Source organism: Papio anubis, unplaced genomic scaffold (assembly GCF_008728515.1).
Source record: "Papio anubis isolate 15944 unplaced genomic scaffold, Panubis1.0 scaffold74, whole genome shotgun sequence".
Classification (NCBI taxonomy): domain Eukaryota; kingdom Metazoa; phylum Chordata; class Mammalia; order Primates; family Cercopithecidae; genus Papio; species Papio anubis.
This window is the reverse complement of record NW_022167625.1, coordinates 185,290-206,986: the sequence shown is the minus strand read 5'-3', so window position 1 is coordinate 206,986 and position 21,697 is coordinate 185,290. Positions and strand designations below refer to the sequence as shown.

General features: G+C 38.6%; 1 protein-coding gene across 9 annotated transcripts in view; it reads right to left on the bottom strand.

Annotated features, from left to right (window-relative positions):
* Positions 1-21,697, bottom strand: part of LOC101019996 (transcription factor 12) — a 254,403-nt gene that overhangs the window by 76,043 nt on the left and 156,663 nt on the right. For all 9 annotated transcript variants that reach the window (XM_031662545.1, XM_021941719.2, XM_031662548.1 and 6 more), the window contains one exon: positions 18,190-18,242. In XM_031662545.1, coding sequence (XP_031518405.1) covers positions 18,190-18,242 — 53 coding nt within the window. The remainder of the gene's footprint in view (positions 1-18,189; positions 18,243-21,697) is intronic.

Below are 21,697 nucleotides of genomic sequence, written 5' to 3'. Positions count from 1 at the left end.
TCTCTTTCTGAGGTGAATAAATAGTATCCCTCCGATATCAACATGAATAGAACTGACAGATCATACAAAGCTTCTAAAAGGCAATCATTAGATAACCCTTCAAATGAGACAGAACTATATAATTACCGAGAATATGTAAAATCTGAAGCAAATTGCATGTTTCTTTTGATCACAAACTCAAAATGACAAAGCAGTTTTCTTTGAAAAATTAAAGAGGGGGGGATCCTGCTGCCCCTGCATCTCTTGGCTGTCCTTTTCCCTTTCCTTCCCTTCATGAATTGCAGTTTGTCACTTCTCATTTACCACTTGAAATAACACAGTAAGAGAATCATTAACTATGTTGCAACTTGACAATTTTCCTGCAGATGGCTCTATAATCACAGGACTGCCTAATGGTGTGTGTATGCACACATTAAAAAAAAAACGATCAGGATGAGCCCCAGGTTTTTAAATTCCTCAAGAAACCAGCACTTCTGAAGATGTTTCAAGACTGACATAAGGCTTTGCACTATTGACTCGTTAGGCAAACTAACAACAAAACAAAACTGTAGGCAAACAAAGCTATCGCTTAAAATCATCTGTAAAGCTAAATAATTTTTGTGAACATGATGTCTTGGGTCAAATTAGCTGTCTCTTAAAGAAAGTGTCACCCTTTTTTTTGTTTCTTCTTTTGGCCTGTGTGATTTTCTATTCTTCTGAACTGGAAAACACCAGATCCTTTCAATTTATGAGAAATGGAACAGCACCAAGATATTCTATTCTACTCTATTTAAAATTTATTTTTAAAAAGACTAGAAGTAACATCTGCATCTTAGCCCAGAACCATTTCAAGAATCTGCAATCCAAAGCTGTAAGTAACTTATACATTAAGTTATTTTTGGTCCCCAATCTATATTTTTGTTTCAGTAAAAATTCTTGCTAGTGGTAGTAATTTTTTAATACTTCTTACCTCTAAATAAATACTGAGTCTACCAAAACATCCTGCCTCACATCTGTGATAATAAAGCAAAAAAGCAAAGCTAATTTTTGCTATATTCACTGGAAGATCTTGAACTTATGAAAAGATATATCTTTTAAGAATGGTTTCTTATTACTAAATTCTGGTGACCATTCTCAACAAAAGCCAAAAAATACTTCAGTTTGAACACACATCTAAGAAGAGTGAAATCAACAGGGAAAAAGACGGAAAATGGTGTCAGTCATAACATTTTCAACAAAGAACAATGCAAAACAAGCATTGTCTGACAAGTATTTGCTATGCTTCACCATTCCTAACAATGACAAGTGTCCCTAAACAGACGCTGGGAAACAGATACAAAACTTGGAAGAAATTTGTTAAGCTACTTGCTCTATGTAGCTGTAGCACATGTGTATGCAGTAGGGCAGAAGTATTCTCCCTATCATTCTATGTAATATAAGATGGGCTACTCAGGTCGCAGAACACTGTGGAGTTATATCATGTAATGCGAAAGAGCACTAAACTGGGAGTCAGGAGATAGGGATCAAGGTTTCAGCTCTGCCTCTCAGGAGGCATGAGAGCTTAGAGTAGGTCGTCGACTCTCCCTGAGCCTAATTTTCCATTTCTGTAAAATGCAGGCATTAAACTAGGCCAAAGACTTCCTAGCCATTTCACCACTAATAAAACATTTTATTATGCACTCCACCCCAAAACTCTGAATTCCTATTATGAAAGATTTTTGTCTCTCAGAATTTTTTTTAAAATTCCATTATGATAAACATTTTTCTCTCTTAAAAAGAAAAATCAAGGCGGGGTATGGTGGCTCATGCCTGTAATCCTACCACTTTGGGAGGCCAAAGTGGGAAGATCCCTTGAGCCCAGGAGTTTGAGACTAGCTCGGGCAACATGACAAGAACCTTGTCTCTACAAAAGTCAAAAAATTCGCTGGGTGGTGTGCACCTGTAATCCCAGCTACCTGGGAGACTGAGGTGGGAGGATTGCTTCAGCCCAGGAGTTCATGCCTGCAGTGAGCTATGATTGTGCCACTGTACTCTAGCGAGGGTGACAGAGAGACACCCTGTCTCTAGAAAAACAACAACAACAACAACAACAACAACAAATGAACAAAAACAAAAAAGAAAACGCAAAGCCATGTAACTGCAGTTCAGAACTTCAGATTAAAAGGTAAATGAAGCATTGCCATGCTGAGCTGAAATAATTCCAGTGAAAGAAACCTAATGTTTAGTTACCACTTTATTTCAGTAAACTACAGAATCCACAGAATTCGTTAGGTTTTTCTGATGTGTATTGAATCTTCTTGTATTCAAGATTCAAGCTGTGATCCACTGGCATAGATGATACCAGGTGTCCACACCGATCTTAAATTGTGTGTGTGTGTGTGTGCGCGTCTGTGTGTGTGTCTCAAAGTCTTGCTTTGTTGCCCAGTCTGGAGTGCACTGGTGCAATCTTGGCTCACTGCAACCTCCACCTCCCGGGCTCCAGCCATTCTCATGCCTAAGCCTCTAGACTAGCTATGATTACAGGTGTGCGCTACCACACCCTGCTAAGTTTTGTATTTTTAACAGAGACAGAGTTTCGCCACGTTGGCCAGGCTGGTCTTGAACTCCTGGCTTCAAGCGATCTGCCAGCCTCACCCTCCCAAAGTGCTGAGATTACAGGCATGGGCCACAATGCCCAGCCTTAAATTGCATTTTTATAATCATATCTGCAAGAGGCGTAATTAAAAGTCTAAAGCCTCACATGAAATGAAAGGATGAACCAAAAAAGGAATCTGAAAACATAATTACAACTTCTCAGTTCTAAGACAAGAGTCCAAAAGCTTTGTATTCTAATAATATTTATGCCAGCAAATGAAGTATCTAAAAGACTAGTTATATATAACTCCATTGCCTAGTAATATGTTCATTTAAAACCATCGTCTTTCTTTTTTATTTTTATTTTTAAAGTATAATTGACACAAGGTCTCACTTTGTTGCCCAGCCTGTTCTTGAACTCTTGGGCTCAAGCAATCCTCCCACCTCAGCCTCCCAAAGTGCTGGCATTAGAAGCGTGAGCCACTGCTCCCTGCCCTATCAACTTTATCTTGAACCAAAATAATTAGAGACAAAATAAAAGAAACACAGTGACATCCTATGGTTGTCTTAGCTCTTACCTAACCTTGTCATTGTTTAATTTACTCAGTAATTGGCGGTAGCGGTGGCTCAAGCCTGTAATCCCAGCACTTTGGGAGGCGGCCGGTAGGATCGAGGTCAGGAGATGAGACCATCTGGCTAACATGGTGAAACCCGTCTCTACTAAAAATACAAAAACTGGCAGTGGTGGCGGAAGCCTGTGATCCCAGCTACTTGGAGAGCTGGTGGGGAGAAATGGCGTGAACCCGGGAGGTGGAGCTTGTGATGAGCGAGATCGCGCCCTGCACTCAACCTGGGCAACAGAGCGAGACTCCGTCTCAAAAAAAAAAAAAAATTTACTCAGTAACTATTTGATTTTCTCAGTAATGTACGAATTTATCTACAAAGTCAGATATTTTTATGTTTAATATAGCATCACCTGGAGAATAAAACATTTGTGGCTATGCCGCTCAAATAATATGTAATCCTCTCAGAGATGGCCTTGTTATAATTTTAGCAAGCAACACAGAGTTAAAGGAGTCAATATGGGAGCTCATCTTAAGTAAGTGGGCTGCAGCTCCTGTACTATTCTATAATAAAGATGCAGTGCCCATCTATGACTTGTTTCTTTGCTCCTTTTGCCTGGAGAATTTAGTAGAGCAGTAAACAGGACTATGACACACAAATATGGCTGTAATGAATATGCAGGATGGAAAGTTTACAGGATAAAGTAAGGGAGCAAAAGGTGAAAAACGGGTGGCAACACTACAGTAACTTTATAGGTGCGCGATCTTGAGGACACTTCCTTGCTGTAACACTGGCGATTTCAGACTGAAATGATTGTTATATAAAAAAGGTTCAAACTGTGTTACTGTTGTTAAAATGGGAATAAAGATTATATGAATATAAGAACACGATCTTCTAATGCTAAGACCTCACATCGGAAAACAAATGCATGACTTCCTAACGCTAATCTAATTCCTAGCTAATAATCTAATTCTTATCTAATAATTCCAATCTAACCAAGGGGCACACTGTCCATGTAAATAGAAATAACTACAGTGTTCTTTGCTGCTGAAAAGACATTTATTTTTCTGATGAAAAACTGGAGCTCTCTCTTTTCCTCCCCGAAAAGTGTTTACAAAGTTTAAGCATGTTATATGTTTTATAATATAGTGAGTTAAAATATACCGTTACGTAGTTATCTTTCTCCTGAAGATAATTCAGATTATCTAGCATGTAGCTTATACCTTCTCTGAGTCAGCTGAGCATGGTCCAGAAAGAAGAGCTATGGCTGTATTGCTAATCACTTGCCTTTGTTCATTTATTCAACAAATAGTTATTAAATATCTGTTATGCACCTCTGTGCTGCAGGTGCAATAAACAACATAGATAAAATAAAATAAAACATTATGTTGGTCCTGGGTAATACAGATAAAGAATAAACAAATTAGGGCAAATCAGATGGCATAAAATACTAGAGAAAAATACATCAGGAAAAGAATGAGGAGGTACTAGGGGTATGTTGCGCTTTTATATAGGATGGTCACAAAAGATCTTCATTGACAGAGTGATATGAGATCAAAGAGAAAACTAGTCATTTGGACACTAGGGAAAGTGTGTTCCATGAGAGAGAACTGCAAATGCAAAGGCCCTGAGGTAGGAGTGTGCTTGACATCTTTAAGAAGCAGTAAAAAGGAGAGAATGGCTAGAGTGAAGTGAGGGAAGGGCAGAGTTGTAGAAGACGAAGTCTGAGAGGTGGCAGGTGTCTTGTAAGCCATTTTAAAGATGTTGGTTTTACAATAAGGGAAGCGTCTGGAGGATTTTAAGCAGAGGAGTATATGACCTGACCTAGATTTTAAAAGGATGCTCCTGTGTTAAAAAAATAAAAACAAAAACAAAATAAAACTGGAAGACCAGTTGTAAAGCTGTTGCCATAATTTAAGAAAGAGGTAAAGGTGGTTTAGACAAAGATGATAGCAACATAGGTGACCACAAACGGTTAAATTCTTGAAGAGAATTGTAGTAAGATAAATATTATATAAGACTGTCTCTGTTTTAAATTTATGTCAATGACACCATAACTTACTTCCTTTAGAAAAAGAATTCCTGTATTGTTGTTTTCCATACTTTTCTTTCACGTGAGGACCATGGCCCTATATTTTTAATTAGGTCCTCCTAAAACAATGTAGAATTAATGCTGATGGCTGAATTACCTGTAATTTTCCTGCTTTTTGTTTTGGTTTTGGTAAAATACTCCTATTTTGACAACTAGGAATTAACTGCATAATTGAGGGGAGAAATGGGACAAATAATTCAGTTTCTTTTACAAAGAAAGCCAGTTAACTTATTGAAGGTTTGAACAATCAGAGGAGAAGTTAAAAAGTACAGCTTAGAGCAGGAAGTCATTAACAGGTGATGTTTTCCTATTATAGATACATAAAATAATGGCCTTGTAGTCCTTATTTTTATCCCTTTAATTCAAAAAGTATTTCCTAAATACTACATCATGTGTCTGGAGAACAACAATTATGCAACAAAAAACATTTTGGGCTGGACACAGTGACTCACGCCTGTAATCCCAGCACTTTGGGAGGCCAAGATGGAGGATCACTTGAGGCCAGGAGTTTGAGACCAACCCTGGCAACACAGCAAAACCTCTTCTCTACAAAAAATAGAAAATGTAGCCGGGTGTAGTGGCATGTGCCTGTAGTTTCAGTTACTCAGGAGGCTGAGGTGGGAGGATTGCCTCTCTGCTTGAGCCCAGTAGTTTGAGGCCACAGTGAGCTATGATGGCACCACTGTACTCCAGCCTGGGCCACAGACTGAATCCCTGTTTCAAAACAAAAAAAAAATTTTTTTAAGTTGTTTCTTTCCAGGCTGGGCACAGTGGCTCACACATGTAATCCCAGCACTTTGGGAGGCCAAGGTGAGTGGATCGCTTGAGTCCAGGAGTTTGAGACCTCCCTGGGCAACAAGGTGAAACGCTGTTTCTACAAAAAATACAAAAATTAGTCAGTTGTGGTGGCACTCGCCTGTAGTTCCAGCTACTTGGGAGGCTGAGGTGGGAGGATCACTTGAGCCCAGGAGGTGGAGGTTGCAGTGAGCCAAGATTATGCCATCACACTCCAGCCTGGGTGACAGAGTGAGACTCTGTCTCAAAACAAAACAAAACAAAAAACAAAAAAAAACCAGGATGTTTTTCCAAAGATCAAGGTTATCTTTTGACTATAAGAATTCTGGCCATGTGCGGTGGCTCACGACTGTAATCCTACCGTTTTGGGAGGCTGAGGTGGGTGGATCACGAGGTCAGGAGTTCAAGACCAGCCTGGCCAAGATGGTAAAACCCCGTCTCTACTAAAAATACAAAAAAATTAGCCAGGTGTGGTGGCGGACGCCTGCAATCCCAGCTACTTGGGAGGCTGAGGCAGAGATCTGCTTGAACCTGGGAGGTGGAGGTTGCAGTGAGCCAAGATGGCACCACTGTACTTCAGCCTGGGCAACTGAGCAAGACTCTGTCTTAAAAAAAAAAAAAAAAAAGAATCTTGAAGACAGGGTCCATATTTTATTCATATTTAAATCCCTAAAGTCTAAAGTAGTTCTTCATTCACAATAAAGACTTAGTATATATTTGCTGATTTTGACAGAAGGGATTCATACATATTCTCCTCACTGGGAGTCTACCAGATGGAGCCCATACTAGTAGCAAAGAAGTTTTCTAATTCTCATTTAAGTTACTGATTTCTGAAATTTTAAAATATCTTTTGTGTTACTGGAAAAGATACTGAAAACCATGATTTCAAATAATGATGAGTTTGACAGTTTAAAAAACTAACAAGCTCAAGTCAGAAAACTTGAAGTAGACATTCTTACTTATTATTTTTGTTGTTTTTTGAGACGGAGTTTCACTCTTGTTGCCTAGGCTAGAGTGCAATGGTGTGATCTTTATCTCGGCTCACTGCAACCTCCACCTCCTGGGTTCAAGTGATTCTCCCGCCTCAGCCTCCCAAGTAGCTGGGATTACAGGCATGCCCCACCATGCCCGGCTAATTTTTGTGTTTTTAGTAGAGACAGGGTTTCACCATGTTGGTCAGGCTGGTCTCGAACTCCCGACCTTAAGTGATCCACCTGCCTTGGCCTCCCAAAGTACTGGGATTACTGGCGTGAGCCACTACACCTGGCCTATTTATTGTTTATTATTAGTACTAGCCTCATAAAAGCAAAAACGGGAACTATTTAAGAACCATATAAAATTTACTTAGATTTCATAGGGATTAACATTGAAAAAATGAATTTTCTAGGAATGGAAGATATTCTTAATTTTTCTATTAAGCTTTTATGTTTAGATCAGAAACACGTCGCATGATTCAAAAGAACTGGTTTCACAGTCATACTTGGGTTGGGACCGATTCCCAAGGTGCCAGCAACTATCTTTAACTTTAGGTTCTTCTGATTTTAGTTTTTTGGGTCACCCAGGTTGGAGTGTAGTGGCATGATCACAGCTCACTATAGCCTGAACTGGCTGAAGCCATGCTTCCAACCTTAGCCTCCTGAGTACCTAGTACTATAGGCACACACCACCACGATCAATTTTTTTTTTTCTTTTTTTTCTGTAGAGACAGGGTCTTGCTATGTTGCCTAGGCTGGTCTTGAACTTCTATGCTCATGCACTCCTCCCATCTTGGCCTCTCAAAATGCTGGGCACATGGCCCAGCTTTAGGTTCTATCAGAAAGTTGGAACAGGAAAAAAGATAGAGATTGGCACAAGTATATCTAAGTTTAAGTTAAAAATTTTAGTAGGACTGTTTATATTAGTCAAATTATTTAAATACAAACCATTTGAATTTAAATCTAATTGTTTCAAATAAGCATTTATTAATACTTCTATACATGGGCTGCTTTTGATGTCCTGCATATTATTACCTAACATGACACTTAAATCCGAGAAAAGTTATGACACTGTAGCACCCACTGTATAAATTGAGGCTCTACCATTATTCTACCTAGGAATATTTTAGAGTAAGGCAAATAATAGTGCTGGAAAGTATTTGTCAATACAATAAACTCTGTCCCAGGGTCTTAAGGGACTAAAGAATGCAAGATAATGAGGCTGGTTGTGATGGCTTATGCTTGTAATCCCAATACTTTGGGAGGCCGAGGCAGGCAGATCACTAGGGTCAGGAGTTCGAGACCAGCCTGGCCAACATAGTGAAACCCCTTCTCTACTATAAATACAAAAATTAGCCAGGCATGGTGGTGCACACCTGTAGTCCTGGCTACTTGGGAGGCTGAGGCCGGAAAATTACTTGAACCCAGGAGGTGGAGGATGCAGTGAGCCAAGATCGTGCCACTGCACTCCAGCCTGGGTAACAGAGCGAGACTCTGTCTCAGAAAAAAAGAAAAAAGAAAAAAGAAAAAAGAAAAAAAAGAATATAAGGTAGTGAATCTTAATAAAACCAAGGAACAGGCCTAAGAAGTATTTAATTTTATTTTTAACTTGTTAGGTCTGTTTTTCACTGGAACTACATTTACCTTTTCTTTAAATCTAGTGCAGGTTGGCAAACTTTGGTTTGTGGGCCAAAAGTGGCCACCATCTATTTTCATAAATAAAGTTTTACTGTAATACAGCTACGCCCATGTATTATGTATCATTTGTGGCTGCTCTTGTGCTACAACAGCAAAGCTTAGTAGCACATCAGAGACAACTGGCCCACAAAACCAAATATATCTATAACATACCCCCTTTATAGAAAGTTTGCTGACCCCTGGTCTAGTGCATTGAGGAAAAGTAGAAATTCTGGCTAAGATATAAGTTGGTTCTAACAAATTTGGCATAAAACATAATTCCTAGAACTAATTATTTTTGAAAACTGATAAAATATTGGCACATTACAGATACTGGATTAGGTATTAAAAAATTATAGATAATAAAAAGAGAAAAACCTTTGAATGGTCAGTACTTTAAAATGTCTTTGAAGTCGATTCAATGAATATAAACATAACAATTAGAAACCATCCTGAGACTAGCAATGTTTTTAAAATGCTTAGAAGTTTAACAACAATGTAGCTATACAGCATACATTACAGTCCTTGAAATAAGATATAAGTAAAACAAATAACTTTTCAAAGCAAAATCATTACAAAGGGAGTATTAGTGAAAGTAAATTTCATGTAAGCAAATTACTTAGAATGTAAATGCCTTTCCTAACTTAGAAATCTAGAGCCCCAAGCATCCCTGGTGATAAAAATGTTAATTTCTTAATCTAATCCTTCTTTTAAAAAAAAATTTTTTTTTTGAAAAAAAATCCTTAATCATATTAGGTAAAAATTAAAAAAAAAGTCACGGTTCTACTAATGCTGAACACCCTGTGAGTGGCCTTAAACTCTAAAAGCATTTACATAATTCAACCATATATCCTTTAAAAACCATATGAGTTATACGCACACACACACACACACACACACACGCACACACACACACACAGGGCTTTATCCTAGATCTGGTTTGTGAACTCTCAAAGATCTTATCAGCAGCCAAAGAGTTCAATAAACCTTAAAAGCTACCTGTAAATGAAATGTAGCCATGTTCTTCTTTTAAAAGGAATAGAGAAGTCAGAAAATAACAAATAACAAGTATCAATGTATACAGCCATATCAGTACAAACAATTGGATCCATAGGACTCACTCACTGGTTACTTTTCCTTCTGCTTTTTGGTTTGAAATTACATCAAAGACATTACTGACTTCTCACAAAAATCAGCATCTGAGAACTACACATTAAAGGCTATTCTGACACTGTTCTAAACAGTGGTTATTGTCAGCATAAACAGTGGCTACTTCTTATTAATGTATGAAAAAAATCACTTATGACTAAACTGAATATAAGTTTGGAATGGATTATTGGATAATCCATTTACATACTTAACATACAAAGGTTTTTCTGCAAGTCTGACCCATAAGATCAGAGAATGAATAAGCCACTTTGGAAATTTTGTATCACAGTAGCCTTCAAATAGAGATACCTTATCTAGCAGTCCGAAATAAGAAACTCTTAAGTACGTACAGTTGTTGTGTGTTCTCTACGCTGTTTGCCCAAAGAACTAAGCAAATATCTATTCTAATTCATGTTCAAGATCTGGAGGGTTTACTCATAAAGTTCAGCAAAAGCTGGTACTTCATGTAAATACTATTTATTCCAGAATCAGTAGATTTCCTCCTAGTCTTAAGGGCCTTAGATCATTGTTTATTTTTATTTTTTTTAAGACAGGGTCTCACTCTGTCAACCAGGCTGGAGTGCAGTAGTGTGATCCCAGCTCACTGCAATCTCAACCTCTAGGGTTCAAGCAATTCTCTCTCAGAGTAGCTGGGACTATAGGCACACACCACTATGCCAGCTAATCTTTGTATTTCTTTATAGAGGTGGGGTTCCATTATGTTGGCTAGGCAGATCTCGAACTCCTGGGCTCAAGTGATCTGCCCGCCTCCGCCTCCTAAAGTTTTGGGATTATAGGTGTGAGCCACTGCACCTGACCGGGCCAGATAATTGCCTATAAACACACTCTGTTATCTTGACTTCCTAGTGACTTCCATAGGACTCTACTCACAGAGTATTTTTCTTGCTGCTCATCTTACTATTTTCATGGATAAATTGGAGCTATCAGTTTCTCTATAGTTCTGACTCTTGACCTTTTTCTTACTGGTTCAGATGGCTAGCAAGCTCTTAAACCACAGTTTTGTAAGTATTCATTTCCACCCATCCGTTCTGTTTGTCATCTCTTTCCAATTAAAAAAAAAATCTTCAATTTAGACACCCTCAGGATTTAGTATTTTTTTTCTTTTGAATATTCTTATTCTACTTAGTATGTACAGGAGCATGCTAGATTATTAGACATGGTCTAGTAGTCTTTATGGTTTGGGAATACCTCAGGATATTTCCAATTGTCTCAAAAGGTATCCCTACATTTTCTTTTTTTTCTTTTTTTTTTTTTTTTTGAGACGGAGTCTCCCGCTGTGTCACCCAGGCTGGAGTGCAGTGGCACGATCTCGGCTCACTGCAAGCTCCGCCTCCCAGGTTCAGGCCATTCTCCTGCCTCAGCCTCCGAGTAGCTGGGACTACAGGCGCCCGCCACCACGCCCGGCTAGTTTTTTGTATTTTTAGTAGAGACGGGGTTTCACCATGTTAGCCAGGATGGTCTCGATCTCCTGACCTCGTGATCCGCCCGCCTCGGCCTCCCAAAGTGCTGGGATTACAGGCTTGAGCCACCGCGCCCGGCCTACATTTTCAAGTTTACTACAACAAATGACTAAAAATTCACATTTTTTTTAAAAGAGCCATTCCCAACAAAATGAAATTCCATAAAAACTTTAGGAGAAAGAAAGGCATCACTTTCTTACTTTTTTTTTTTTTTTGAGACAGAGTCTCCGCTCCGTCACCCAGGCTGGAGTACAGTGGTGAAATCACAGCTCACTGCAGCCTTGAACTCTTTCAGGGTCAAGAGACGCTCCTGCCTTAGCCTCCCAAGTAGCTGAGACTACAGGCACATGCCACCATACCTGGACAATTTTTAAAATATATTTTGTGTGTGTGTGTGTGTGTAGACAAGGTCTCACTATGTGGCCTAGGCTGGTCTCAAACTCCTAGATTCAAGGGATTCTCCCACCTTGGCCTCCCAAAGTGCTGTGATTATGTGAGCCACTATGCCTGGCCCCATCACTTTCTAAATTACAGTCAATGACTAATTCAAGGGCCACTGAGCTTTGTACCTGTCTGCATCAAACCAAGAAAAAGTAGTCTAAGCTGCTTTGATTCATGTCAGAAACGATAAAGTTCCTGATACTGATGGAGAAGAGTTAGCAAATTTTTATTTGCAGGCAGAGCCTTCCTCTGTCACCCAGGCTGGAGTGCAGTGGAGTGAACATGGTGGGCTCAAGTGATCCTCCCACTTTAGCCTCCGAAGTAGATAGAACCACAGGGGGTGCCAATCACATCTGGCTAATTTTTTTGCAGTAACAGGGTCTCACTAGGTTGAACTTTTGGGCTCAAGTGATCCTCCTGTCTTGGGATTACAGCCACTGTGCCCTGACAAAATATTTTTCTTGATGGAGTAAATTACACTTTGAGAGTTTAACCAAGAAATGATGGTAACAGCTTTTGTGGGAATATATACATACACACTTTAAAACAATGTACAAAAGATAGCATGACACTTGATTAAGAAACAAATAATCATTCATCAGGCTATTTATGGGACTGCAAACAAGTTATATTCAAAACTTGTAAGACATGTCGTTTTTATGCAGAGTTAATATTTGATACGAAAAGGGTATTTTCAAATGCTATAGAACAAGAACATAACTTTAGGTATTTGGGTCTAGGAAGGCATTTCAAATCTCTCTAGGTATTTACTTACATTTTGGAAAGACTTGTTCTGATATATCTTGCTTCTTCAGAATTCTATTATCTACTGTAGCATATAAAAAAAAATGAGCTATGTTTGGAAATACTAACACCAACTTAAGAAATAAAGAATAAAGAGCAAAGAAACTTTTCTCCACCTAAGAAATGCTTCAGAGGGCCATAAAGATGTTCAATCAGTGATTTAAAAAAGGGGGAAAAAAAAAAAAGCGCTGACTCCTGAGAGTTCAGAAAACAAAAATAATTAGAATGAATTCTAGGGGCAGCCGGATTTGATTCAACAAGTTTTCCTTCCTTTCGTAGATTGTTTTTCTGCAAGTGAATGCTTTCTAAACAACAATAGGAGCTGCTACAATTTACCATGCGGTCATTAAGTGCCAGGCACATACATTATATACACAGGTGGAGGTAATGTGAAAACTTTTTATTTCACTATAAGACTTATCCTTTTTTATATCTTCAAATTTTTTTGTTTGCTTTTCATCCAAATTTGGTAAAAATGAAATGCTAAACTTCTTTAAATTTCAGGCTGTAGTGGTATGAACTAGCTATAATAATGAAGAAACATGTACCGAATATCTAGGATACACCACACATATAGTAGGTACATAATACTCTCACAATAACATCTACGATAGGAATTATCATCCCCTTTTACAAATAGAAATCGGAGGTTCACAAAAGCAACTTCTCCAAGGTTATAAAATAAAAAGCTAAGGGCAGGCTGCGCGCAGTGGCTCACGCCTGTAATCCCAGCACTTCGGGAGGCTGAGGCGGGTGGATCACGAGGTCAGGAGATGGAGATCATCCTGGCTATCTCACATCTCCACTAAAAATACAAAAAATTAGCCGGGTGTGGTGGCGGGCACCCGTAGTCCCAGCTACTCGGGAGGCTGAGGCAGGAGAATGGCGTGAACCTGGGAGGCGCAGCTTGCAGTGAGCTGAGATCATGCCACTGCACTACAGCCTGGGTGACAGAGCAAGACTCCATCTCAAAAAAAAAAAAAAAAAAAAAAAAAAGCTGAGGGCAGATAAATAAAATCCATTATATGCTTCATTGGGAAGTCTGTGGTTTTCTACTACTGTAGGCCCTTAAACAACAAAGCCAAATGAAAATAAATTTGATCAGTAAAAACATACTTGACAGAATAAATTTGTTTTAATTTAATATACTAAGCAAGATATTTTCTGAATAAACCAAGGTATTAAATAATCAGATTTTAACACTCAAAAATAAAATGGTGTTTGATATTAAGTTAGGTTGTAATCTTGGCCCTATGTGTGATTTTTGGCAAGTTAATTTATGTTTTTGAGTCTTAATTTTCTTACTTGTAAGTAGGGAATATTAGTTATAGTTGTTTGGCAAAAGGTTGAAGATTAGGATATGGGTAATGGTTAACAAAGTTCCTCACACATGAAGTGTTGCACCACTAACACAGTGACACTGAGGCTGTAAAGGATGCTAACAAATACATTACAAATGTTTCCTTTTTTTTTTTCCTCACAAATTACCAGGAAAAAATCCTGCTCCAAATCCCCACCCAGAGATTCAAAATTCCCTTGAACTTTGTATCTTAGTAAAGATCTGATACAGATGAAAAACAGCTGATGTACATGCAAAGAACAAAGACAAGAGTTGGCAGTTAGAGAATGGGAGGGGAGGTTTAAGAACCCTAAAAGGGAAGGAAAACACCCTGCAAAGCCAAAGTACCACCCATGCCTTTGGAAACTCCCAGATAAAACTTTAACAATTATAAATGCCTTCCATTATCTCTTGGCCAGAATAGTTGAGGTGTTTATCCAGGGTAGACTGCTATGACAACTTATCTCTTCTCATATCTGTACTGATTTCATGTGTTCCCCAACTCAGTCTATCTCTGGAGTAGAAGAGTGGGTTTGCTACAGGAAAATTACAAAGGTTGCAACTTGTATAGAATCTAGTAACATTGTACTTTTAGATGTGACCTCAACATGTGTTTATTTTTTCACACCTCTATGCATTTTACCTGTCTGGTTCATTCTCTCCTTCTCTAACAGATGAGCTGCTACGCATCTTTCCAGACACAACTTAAAGGTCAACTCTTCCTGAAGCCACTATAGTAGGGTTAGTTCTACCTACCCTATGTCACCAGAGCACTTGGTACACACCCTTACTTGCTTCACTGCAATATAATTAATTTCCTGAATGCCTGTTTCTCGTATAAGATAGTGAAGTCCCTGAAGACAATTATGGTGTTTGTATATGTTTGAATTCTCAATGTCCAAGCATTATTCTACTGTTGCTGCTACAAAATTCCACTTTTCCCAATCTTTAAATCTGTCTAGAGAAGCAAGTGGAGAATCTCATGTGCTTAAAAAACATCACTTCTTCATCAGGAGGAAGAAAACTATGCTCACTATTTTTTTTTGGTTATTTATTGAGCGTATCAGTTTTAAAACTGTAAGTATGTAGCATTTTAGACCTGAAAGGAACTTCAAATTTCCCACTCCAGACATCCTAAGGGCTGACTAGTCTAAGGCTATACAGCCAATCAGTGACTGAGCTGGGCAGATTTGGGTGAACCATTCACTTAATGTTACTGCCTATACTGCTCTAATGATATTTAATACGCCCTAGTTAGACCTTCATCCACAAGCAAAAGTTACTATTCAGTTGTTCTGGAGAGAGGAAAAGAGAAGCTGAGGTATGTACTTACGATACCTAAATATAAATCAGTTTACAAAAAAAAAAAAAAAGTCTCTCATCAATGCTCCATGATCAAATTATACAGATTATCAATGCTCTGCATGCTAAGTAACTCTGCCTATTATTTTTTGTATCAGTATCAGCAATACCAACCTAGTCCTTTCACTGTTTTAGAAAAAGTAACACATATTTTACAGATTAAAGATAGAATGAACAAGCAGCAAACTGATGAAATCCTGAATGTTACTGCCAAATTTCCAATATGGTTTGGAAAGTATAATAGTCAAATCATCATAAAATAAAATATACATAGTCAATTTTCATTTTTATACTCAATTTTTCTTACAGTTTACATGTCAAAAGTTTATAGTTTGCGTATTTTTCAATAAATGCTCTGAAACAGGAAATCACAACTTAAAATTCCATTTTAGATCTGGAGAAGGTAAACAGTATAATCTTAAGTGTTCTTAGGACTTATTTTGTCATTATTTATTAAAATACTTTCTTTTAAAATCTTTCACAGTTAATCCTAGAAGTGGGAAAAGTATCTGTCTTTAAGGTTTTGTTGTTTTCTTTTGTAAATACTTGAGATTTATTTCAGCCAGGTGTGGTGGCTCACACCTACAATCCCAGCACTTTAGAGGCTGTGGCAAGACGAGCACAGAGCCCAGGAGTTCGAGACCACCTTGGACTGGAGAGAGAGCTCCTCATCAATACCAAAAAAAAAAAAAAAAAAAAAAAAGCCAGCCATGGTGGCCAGTCCCTGCAGTCCCAGCTACGTGGGAGAATGAGGTGGGAGGGTCGCTTGAGCCACGGAGGTCAAGGCTGCAGTTTGCAGTGATTGTGTCACTGCTCTCCAGCCTGTGTGACAGAGTGAGATCCTGCCTCAAAAAAACAAAATAAAACAAAAAGGCCCTGAGGTTTCAACATAGCATTTTATCTAAAACATATTTTCAATTAATTAAAATGAATTATTTATACGTCCTTAATAACATTTAATGTACACTAATATAGCTAGTAAAATACAATATATAAGTAGGTTTGGCTTGCAAAATTTCCTAATGGTTCTCAAAGAAATCAAGGTTTCATCAGAATTCAGTGACTTGTTACAGATACCTGAGACAATACAGAGAACTATCTACAAAGAATGCATAGTTACAGAGGTAACTATTCACTACCTCCAAGTAATGAATGTTATTATGATTACAAATGTAAGAAATGCTGGTGACCTCCAGTGTCTACTCTCTTTCCAGACTGTTCTGTCCATTTTGCTTTAAAAATCAAAGGACTATGGAACACTGAAAATACACTGTTTCTTAATGTCAGGTTAAGAAATGAGATGAATTTTTCATTCACTAATCTGTTTTTTTAACCTGTATAGTTCTACTAAATATTAATGTGCAATTTAACTTTTATTACTTTCATCGAATTATAGTAATAAATTACAAGAAAATTGCACTGTTACATGTTTTAGCAGTACTGTCAGTTTTAATATGATTTTCTGTTAATTTAACAGAAATCATCTGTTATACTGTTGAATCACCTACCCCTGCATAGCACACAACTGTTAAAATGTAAATTGCCCAACTATTTTTAGCCGCTGCTGAAAAAAATTCCTGTCTTCGGGAATAATGATTTGAGGCATTGTGTTCATTTTGTTTATCAAGCAGCTATTCAGCCTCTAGTGGGCCCAAGTGCTTATGCAAGCAAAAGCTTTTTAAGAATGCCTGCAGCTGCAAGCCAACCTTCCAGGTAGGCTGCAGGTTCAGAGCACAGCTGCCCTAGGCTGCATAAAACTCAGATCCATCTGGAACTGAGTTACAAAGAGGATTTCAAATTCGACTTTTCATGTATCACACGGTAGAGAAGGCGGGGGAAGAACACAGAAAAGAAGGAAGGCAAACAACCGAAAAGATGGTATCTCTACTTTAGCCTTAATAAAAAATAAAAAGCTCAGACCCATGCTGCTCCTTCTAGATTACTACTTGCCAAGCCGGATATTCCATTCAGTCTATACTTCGATGAGCTGACTCATCCGGCAGCACCTGCGCCCATGTGTTAAGTACTGCCAAATAAAAGCCCAACATCCATTTACACAACAAAAAGATGTACCCTACAAGGCACTGGGGCCTCAATCCAACAGCCTCATGCCCCATTTGTTCTAAGCAAAGGGAGAAGAAAAAAACACTTCCTTTCTTGCACCAGAGATTTAAAAATTGTAGGTAGATTTATGGTGCAGGTTCATTTACAAGTACTTTTACTTCTTTAAAGAATAAAGTATATTTAATAGCACAATTGCCCCTACAGTATTAGATTATCATGGCCATTAATGATTGTTCCACCAAACCTTTCCAACCTTCTTCATCAAAGCCCTTTATTCTCAAAGGATACATTTTTGAGCAAAGAGGGATCAACAAACTAGTTGCTTGAAAGCTTTCTTGATGCTAGGCTGAAGTTAGGAAAGGCTTAATGAAGGCTTTAAAACCCACAAGGGCTTCACAATGAACATCTGACTTTGTGATTTATGCATATTAATAACCTCAGTCCTACCGAGGCAAGCTGAGCCAAACATGTAGTCCGAATCTTAATGTCTTTAGCTCCATTGGGATTATTACAAATGTAAATTTCTAAGATTTTCAGCTATTAATCTCTGTCTGTCCTCCTGTTCAGCAACATAATGACTAATTAAACATCAAAAGACCTGTATAGGAGATCATCTTTGACAGCTACTGGCCTAGTCCTCTTCCCAAGAGGGGAATTCAAATGACAGGGACAAGGAGTAAGAGCATATGAGTAAGCTACAAATCATTCCAGAGAAATCTAAAAACCAAACATTAAATGTGGATCTACCTCAATCAATGATTTTGTTAAGCACTGAACAATTACTATGTAAAGTATGCCCACTGGCATCAACCGAATGTACCCATGTAGCAAGGAAATACTGAACACTTGAAATCAGTTTGTTTACCAACAAGTTAAAAAAAGATAGGTACTTACAGAAGAAGGCAAACCAGGAGGCACCTTTCTGACTTTTTTTGCTTGCAAGGGATCTGCAAATGGAAAACGATACATTTCATCAGCATATTATACTGGAAAGAAATTAAGACTTCAAATGAACAGAATAACTTTTCCCCTAGTGTCTTTCTTGTTTTCCAATATTTGGGAGTAAGCAGCAAAATACAGTAATGAGGGCCTCATTCCTTTTAACTAGTCCCAGCAAAAAATATGTTCTCCTAAAAAAGTGATACATTCTGAAAATACATACCCCATAAATTTGGGAAGATGACAGCAAATGAACTAATACAAGAAAGAAAACAACGAACTAGTACGAGGGAAAGGAATGAAAATTATTTTTTTTTTTTTGAGATGGAGTCTTGCTTAGTCGCCCAGGCTGGAGTGCAGTGGCGCGATCTCAGCTCACTGCAAGTTTCGCCTCCAGGGTTCATGCCATTCTCCTGTCTCAGCCTCCCAAGTAGCTGGGACTACAGGCACCTGCCACCACGCCTGGCTAATTTTTTGCATTTTTAGTAAAGACGGGGTTTCACCATGTTAGCCAGGATGGTCTCGATCTCCTGACCTCGTGATCTGCTCGCCTCGGCCTCCCAAAGTGCTAGGATTACAGGCGTGAGCCACCGCACCAGGCCTAGGAATGAAAATTTCTTAAGAAACTGTTCTGCCGGACGTGGTGGCTCAGGCCTGTAATCCCAGCACTTTGGGAAGCCAAGGTAGGCGGATCACCTGAGGTCAGGAGTTTGAGAGGAGCCTGGCCAACATGGCGAAACCTCTTCTCTACTAAAAATACAAAAAAATTAACTGGGCCTGGTGGCAGGTGCCTGTAATCCCAGCTACTCGGGAGGCTGAGGCAGGAGAATCACTTGAACCCAGGAGATGGAGGTTGCAGTGAGCCAAGATGGCACTATTGCACTCCAGCCTGGGCAACAAGAGAGAAACCCCGTCTCAAAATAAAAAAAAAAAGAAGCTGTTCTGTGCCAGGTACTATACTAGGTACTTCAGAGTTTCATTTGTAGAGGGGCACTTAGTGTAACAGGTCATGTTGATAATATGACTCCTTAGCAGAGTCACATTTAGTGTCTGCATCACATTGAGAATTAGGCTTAAAAGCATATTTTAAAAACTGAGAGCTAATGCCATGCTTGCTATCCTATAGATTTTTAAAATATTAAATATGGGCACTGACAAATGCAATGTCATTCAGTATTAGACACATTTACTTTTAACATGTTGCTATAACCACAACTACAGCATTAATTATTGTAAAATTTGTCCTTGAATGTTTATATTTCCAGGAAATAACCTGACAGAGAAAGTATATTTCTTTCTTAGAATTTATCAATATAAACGAAAACATGAGTATTTCATATGTAACCAGTCTCACTTGATGTGTTAATTTTACTTATATGTAAAATATAAAACTTGTTCATCTTATTTACTGTAAAACAAAGTGATAAACGCAGCATTCCAGGCTTACACAAAAAATGCATCAGATTCAGGATTTTCTGAGGAGCTCATTATTAGGAACACATGAAGAAGCTGATGTATACTTTTGAAAGCTGTAAAAATGGGAATTAAACAATCACAGCACAATCATTCCTCAGTATCAGTGGGATTGGTTCCAGAATCCCTGAGGATACCAAAATCCACAGATGCTCAAGTCCTTTAAATAAAATGGTGTAGTATTTGCATATAACCTACATACATCCTCTTATTTACTTTAAATCATCTCTACATTATTATGCATAATACCTAATACTATGAAAATGCTATGTAAATAGTTATACTGTATTGTTCAGGGAATAATAACAAAAAAAACTTAAGTCTATACATGTTCAGTACAGACTGAATCACCCATTATAAAGTTTTTTTTCTATCTGTGGTTGGCTGAATCCGCAGATGAGAAACCTATGGATGCAGAGGTGGCCTCAAGTGATTCTCTGGCCTTGGCCTCCCAAAGTGCTGGGATTATACTTTCCTGGTCCATAAATGACACCATACAATAAAACATGCAGTTTAACCCATTTGTTTTTCAGAGACAGGGTCTTGCTCTGTTGGCTAGGCTGGAGTACAGTGGTATGAGCACAGCTCACCGCAGCCTTGATTTCCTGGGCTCAAGCAATTCCCCTGCCCTGGTCTCCTGAGTAGCTAGACTACAGGTGTGTGCACTGCACCCAGCTAATTAATTTTTTTTTTTTTTTTTGTAGAGAAGTGTTTCACTATGTTTCCCAGGCTGGTTTTGAACTCCTGGCCTCAAGTGATCCTCGGGCCTTGGCCTCCAAAAATGCTGGGATTATAGGCATGAGCCACCATGCCTGGCCCCAGCTTAACCCATTTAACTTTGGGCTGGGAATTCTCTACAGTGAATATCCCAGGAGGCTGCAAAGCTTTTTAAAAAGGCAACTTTATACATAGCATATGAAGAAAACTGTACACAATAGCGAAGGGGGAAGCATTCATTTCCTACCCCAAGAGGCAAGCCTATATTTCCCTTAAAACAGAAGTGCCAAAGATGAACAACATCTGGCACACTCTATATTTGTAAAACCCCAAATACTCACAACTAATATAGCATTCCCTTGAACAAAAGTCACATTCTTTGTACGAAAACAGTCAACTGAACTGCCCCTACCAGTTTAGAGCCTATCATTCTACTTAGAGGTCACTATTAGCAAAAGATTTGTTTAGGCCAGTTTTTCCGCTGCCATGTGAAAAGAAATTTTTCTTTTGTATTTGGTTACCTACCACTACACAATCAAATACAAAATGTCTGATTTAAAATCATGAGAGCCTGGGATTCACCAATCACTTCTGGGAGGTTGCAAAATATAACAGCTAAGAGATGGCTGGGCGCGGTGGCTCATGCCTGTAATCCTAGCACTTTGGGAGGCCAAAGCAGGCAGATCACTTGAGGTCAGGAGTTTGAGACCAGCCTGGCCAACATGGTGAAACCCCTTCTCTACTAAAAATACAAAAATTAGCCAGGCACTGTGTCGTGTGCCTGTAATCTCAGCTACTCAGGAGGCTGAGGCAGAAGAATCGCTTGAGCCCGGGAGGCAGAGGTTGCAGTGAGCTGAGATCATGTCATTGTACTCCAGCCTGGGGAACAAGAGCGAAACTCTGTCTCAAAAAAGAAAAATACATAAATAGAATAAAATAGAATAAAATAAAATAAAAGAGAGTAAGCTGGCTGGATTCTAATTTCAGCTCCATCATATAGCAACTAGTTACTTAACCGTCTTTGAGCTTCAGTTACCTCCATGTAAAAAGGGGGTAACACATCCTTTTGTGTATTTCATGTATTGTGATAATACATGAAAGACGCTTAGGGGAGTGCCTAACAAGAGCGAGAGACTTAACACATTTTAGCCATTATTATTAGGTTTCCATTAAAATGTGGGGGAAAATGATTATAAATTGGGTAATTAGAAACTGTTGTGCAGCATGTTGATTTCCTAAAGCATCTAAATACTTTGTGAAGATGCTGAGGTTG